Source organism: Tribolium madens, unplaced genomic scaffold, assembly GCF_015345945.1.
Source record: "Tribolium madens isolate multiple individuals breed KSU strain unplaced genomic scaffold, Tmad_KSU_1.1 Scaffold_1;HRSCAF=32;Tcas5.2_LG8, whole genome shotgun sequence".
NCBI lineage: Eukaryota > Metazoa > Arthropoda > Insecta > Coleoptera > Tenebrionidae > Tribolium > Tribolium madens.
In genome coordinates this window covers 3795686-3801255 of record NW_025400984.1, presented here as the reverse complement: position 1 = coordinate 3801255, position 5570 = coordinate 3795686, and the positions used below count along the sequence as shown (strand labels likewise).

At 29.2% G+C, this 5570-nt stretch overlaps 1 protein-coding gene across 1 annotated transcript in view; it reads left to right on the top strand.

Moving 5' to 3' along the window:
- Nucleotides 1-655: 655 nt before the first annotated feature.
- Nucleotides 656-5570, top strand: part of LOC123016474 — a 25675-nt gene continuing 20760 nt past the window's right edge. Inside the window, exons 1-4 of the mRNA XM_044416889.1 lie at nucleotides 656-774; nucleotides 871-1081; nucleotides 1130-1217; nucleotides 1267-1387. Coding sequence (XP_044272824.1) covers nucleotides 928-1081; nucleotides 1130-1217; nucleotides 1267-1387 — 363 coding nt within the window. The 5' untranslated portion in view covers nucleotides 656-774; nucleotides 871-927. The remainder of the gene's footprint in view (nucleotides 775-870; nucleotides 1082-1129; nucleotides 1218-1266; nucleotides 1388-5570) is intronic.

The following is a 5570-nucleotide window of genomic DNA, read 5'->3' as shown; positions in this document are numbered from 1 at the left end:
AATAAATTAAAAACTTGGTTTTGGTAAATTTTTATTAATTACTGTATTTTTTTAAACAATGCTTTGGACTTTGCGTACGTAGAACTTTCTAACAAATCGATTACTGTTGAGAAAACTGGAAAATTTGGTGTAATTTAAAAGTTACAGACAGATTCGGTAATTGATTTAGAAACTTTGAAACCAGAAATATCTAAAATAACATTTCAAAACTTAATTGAATGACTTTTTTAGCATTCCCAGAGATCTGTTGAGGTTGAGATAAAAAAAAAACATTTTTTTTTTAAATTCCCATAATTTTTAAGTCGCACAACGATAAACTGCGCGTCAAAAGTTTAATAACCGGAATTGCCACCGAAAAAAAAATCATTTTTAAAAAAGTTATGATTTAAAAATGATCAAGCGTGCGTTCTTGGGAAAAAAATGTGCGAATCCGGGTCGATGCTAATCACCGGAAACTAGCGCAAGGAAGAAACGTGGCTCCTTGACCGGAAACTGCCCGGAATTGAGCCCAAAACGCACCAAACATTTTCCTAAACAGAGACAAAATTCTTGAATTCCGTGAATTTTTCTCAAAGATTTTCGTTCGTCTCCTGTCTCTAGCTCCGGTTTCCCGGAATCAATGGCGTAATGCGGCGTCGCAGTCGTCCACAGCATCCAGAGGTGTGTCGACATCACATCATCTCTCGTTTTAATACAAAGTTAACCCCTGAATAGCAAAAAATCCGTGTTTAAAATGTGACCCAATCCGGAATTCCGGGTGTTGCAAATCGCGAGGTAAAATTTTCTCCAGTTATTAATTGTGTCAATAGTGGATTTAATCGAGTAATTGTCGGGGTGGGTTTGTTGATTGATGTCTTTGCTCGTTATTAGATTGGCACTCGTGAAATTTCGTATTCATGAAGAAACACAAAAGGTTTAAACGCTGAAATGTCCACGACGGCTACCACCTTCGTCGAGACTTCCTCGAATTTTTCCAAAAAAATTCTACCACCAACTCCAGCGCTAAATCAAACACAAAAGTCAATTAAAGAGCTGTTCTACAACGGGACGGGCTATTACATAGAGGACGAAGTAGACACAGGTAATGGAACAAAATTCATGAAAAAATATTTCGACTTGTTTTATTCAGGTCTGAATGATCTTCAAACGTTGTTCCTTGCTTGTTTTGCCACATTAATTCCGTTAGTTATTTCGTTGCTCACAGCATTTGGAATAAGGTATAAATTATTCATTAATAAATCAGACGAGACTGCTCACATTTCTCAGGGTACTTTGGACCAAATACAAACGACAAAAGGAAAATTCCAAGTATGATGGCATGGCCAAAAGGGACACCTCGGGAGACGACTCCAAACCTCTACACTCGCATCTACTAAACAGCGACAAGGTAATCAAAAATCACATTTTATGACTTAAAACAGCAATTTGGTGTATTTTATTTCGTAAAAACAGCAAAAAAAAAAACAAGAAATTGAGGAAATTAATTTTAGGACATAATACAGGGTGATTCAAAAGTCACGGGTTATATCTCTTGGATTTTGATACAGGTGAGTTAGAACTCGCGCCCCAGAAAAAAAATTCAAATAGGATAAGATACCAGAAACATGAAAAAAATGTGAAAACATGAAAACATGAAAAGAATTTTGACATTTATTTTTTGACCTTTGACAGTTTTTTATGTCTATTTAATGATACTGATGATCTTGTATATGTTTTTTTTAGTAAAGGTACAAAAATTTTGTCAATAAAAGCCACAAATAACATTAAACAGAGTTACGATTTAGGATACCTCTTCCTTGTTTCCTCTTCTAATAGACTGAGGCAAAAAAAAATTTAAAAATTATTTTTCTAACAGAAATAAATAGAGTAAAAGTGAAAATTTTAAACTCTCATAACTCATAAATAACTCATAAATTTTTATAGATAGAATTTTTTTAACATTTTTTCGATGTTCTTGGTATAATACCTTACATTACATTTTTCTCTGGGGCGCTAGTTCTGGTGCATTCTGTATATCACACTCAAATAAATTAAACAAAAAAATGTTTGAACCTTTTTTCATCAGATATACAGAGTGTCAGAACTCGCGACCCAGAGAAAAATTTCAAGTAAGAAAAGAGGAACATGAAATTTTGACATTTATTTTTTGACATTTGTCATTTTTATTGTGTCTATTTAATAATACTGATGGTCTTGTATGTTTTTTTTATTATTATTTACTAAAGGTACAAAAATTTTGCCAATAAAAGCCACAAATAACATTAAACAGAGTTACAATTTAGGGCAGCTTCCTTGTTTCCTCTTCAAAAAAACTTGGAAAATTATTTTTCCAACAGAAATAAATAGAGTCGAAGTGCAAAATTTAAACTCTCATAACATCGAAATTTTTATAGATAGATTTTTTTAAACATTTTTTTTCTATATTTCTGGTATCTTACCTTACTTAACATTTTTTTCTGGTGCGCGAGTTCTGGCGCCTCTTTAAAGGTTAGATTTTTGAGTTAAGTTTTCGGTCGTTGAAAACAAATCACCAAAGTGAACAGTTTTTGAGAGTTTAAAAATTTTAATGAAATAGAATATGTAGAAGGTTTTTATAACGAATGAAAAACATAAAAGCAGTAAAATTTGTTTCGAATTGCCAAGAAAATGCGAAATTAGAAGTTTTTGACTGTCAACAGCAATTTGGAATTGATATTAGTTATTTTTAATGATATGACATGTACGTAACTGATAAACCTTCTAAGAAATTTTGAACACTATGCAGTCATGAATTTCTAATAAGAGAATTTCCTATCGACCACAATGACTCACTCAGATAACTGAACGACAATAGAATTTAGTGGGATTTAAACATGAGCAAAATATTGCTAAATCTATTTGAGTAGGTTTTGAGAAATAATAAAACTTGCACTGTATTTTTGAATTTTTATTTTTTGTAGTTTCAGACAACTTAGTTGAGTCATCCTGTACAGGGTTATCTAAAATTCAACTAATAGCTTCTTAATTAGAATTTCTTTATCTTACATAAACAATTGAAAGTATGATATAAACATGGAAGATACAAAAAACAGCAAGTTTATAGACAAAACAATTAAAAAAAAAACAAATTTAAAACTAAGAAAGCCACAAACCTAATAAAAAGATTTTTAATTTTTAATCAAAACTTTCGTTTCACTCAAAAAATATTACAAAATCAAAATGCTTTAGTTGTATATTATACGAATAAATAAATAATCTTTGGTTTTAAAGCCCTAAAAAGTACATTTTTTCCAATATTTTTTAAAGTACTACTGATTGTTTCTTTGTTATAAATATTGATAAAAATCAAGGAGAAAATTTAGCAACAAACTTTCAGGTTTCAAAAACGTCTGCACTATTATTATAAAATAAATTTTATTAATATTTTCCAAATCGAAGCTCAACACGGGTGATAATGAGATATTTTTTTCATCAAGGTTTAATTTACTTTACTTTTTTATTTTTTCTTAAATTCTCTTATGTTTCAATTTTATTTTTCAATTTTCTTCTTGATTATCTTTGATGTTCTAAGTTTTATTTAACTTTGGTTTCTCAAAGCTTATTTTTTTATTTTTGTCTACAGTTGTTAATGTGTTTATGTAAATTAAGTTAAAAAGTCTTTTTTAATTGGTTTTAAGAAATAATTGAAAAAGCACTATATTTTTAAATTCTTATTTTCTGAGGTTTTTAACCATCTCAGACATTTTAATTAAATCACTCTGTACAGATTTATCTACAATTAAATTATTAGCTTCCTTATTATTTTTTTTTATTTTAAATAAATAGTTGAATGCACAATAAGAACAAAAAACAGAAAGTTTATAAATTTAAAATATGTATAAAAGAACAAGCACAAAGAAAAGTCGTTTGAACTAATAATAGTTTCTAAAAAACATTTTTCAACTTGTACCTCAACAGGGGCTATGATCAGCAATTTTTTTAATCAATGTTTAGTTAATTTTTAATATTTTTTATTCTATTATGTTTCTGTTTTAAATATGTTTTAATTTTGCTCTTTCAAAGCTTAATTTCTTCTATATGTCTACTATTATTGTTAATGTTTTTATAGAATTTAAAAGTGTATTGGAATAGAAGCAGTTATAAATTTATATTTTCTGTAGACATGTAAAAAACACTTTAGTTGAGTCACTATATACAGGGTTGTTCTTTAACTCAATTTATTTTCGAACAATTTTTGAATAGTAAAATATATTTTTTAATTACATTTTAGTAATATATTTAAATTATTTATTGCTTAAAATTTCGGTTACGATAAAGAGAAATTAATTTTTTAAATAAATGAATTTGTAGACGATAAAAAACGATTTGTAAGTGTTACAAATTTGTAATAATTTGTTCTAATCGAGTGACCTAAATCTTTATTCATTGTTTATGAGTAAATTCTATAAAATTTAAAACAACTGTATTACTGGTGGCCTATAGTGGCCGACTTTCTCGTGCACAAATTTAAATAAATTTTAATTGTAGTTTGTATAAAATTTACTTAACATTTATTAACACAAAAAGTAGCCAAATTTACACTATTCTTCTTATCTTTATTGTAATATATTCGTCGGTAATTACGGAAATGCGTGGCAATTTCCATAAATTATCCTTAAAAGTAAAAAGTCAATTTGATAAATTTGCATTTATTACAAAATGTAAACCGGAAACAACGTGCCCAAACGCCTCAAGAGCCAATCGCTTCGACCTCTGGACTTTTCACTATTATCGACAAAAACTCGTCATGCACACAACTTGTTAATGAACGTAGTATTCTAGTAGTAAAAGTGACCTAGTCCTAGACCTAGCCAGTCGTCTGCGAATTAGCACCTGCTTGTAGAAACACGCGTTTCGAGCCATTAATCAAATTATTATAAACACGTTAAAAATACATCGTGCAATTGCAGCCAAAAGCGATAAACGGGTATAATTTTTTTCGAGTTTGGGAGTAATTTGGCAAAGGATAAATTTTTAATGGTTTCATTGTTGTATTGTTCGCATGCAGACGTGCATTTTGAAGAAATCATCGGCTTGATTTATTGCTTTCTCGAAATTTTCAACGGAAAGTGGCTGCGAGGAATGTGCGCCATAATTGGCTCTCGCATGTGATACATACTTGTTCATAAATTATAACTTGAGGTGAAATTTCAAATTTTCAAACACGAAGTTTATCGAGCTTTAGCTTGAGAAAATTCAGAAATATTTCTCGTTTCAATTWGTGGCTGACAAGCCCGGAAAGCTACTCGAATTTTCCGATTGATTTTTCATGCTGCATACGTCGCAATATTTCACCGCCGAGTCTTATTTTACTTATTTAAGATAGATTTTGTGAGTTTTATTGAAAATATATGTCAAAAATTACAATTTTTTACCTAAATTAGATTATTTCTCATAAAAGAAAACATCTCAGAACGTTTTGATTGTAGGTATTGTAAATAATAAATAAACCTAGTTTCAAAGTTTAGGAAAAGTGCATTCTCTTCAAATTATTTCTATTTTGTCAAGTGTTTTATTATAAGAATTGTAAAGAGAAAAATAAAAATAATGAG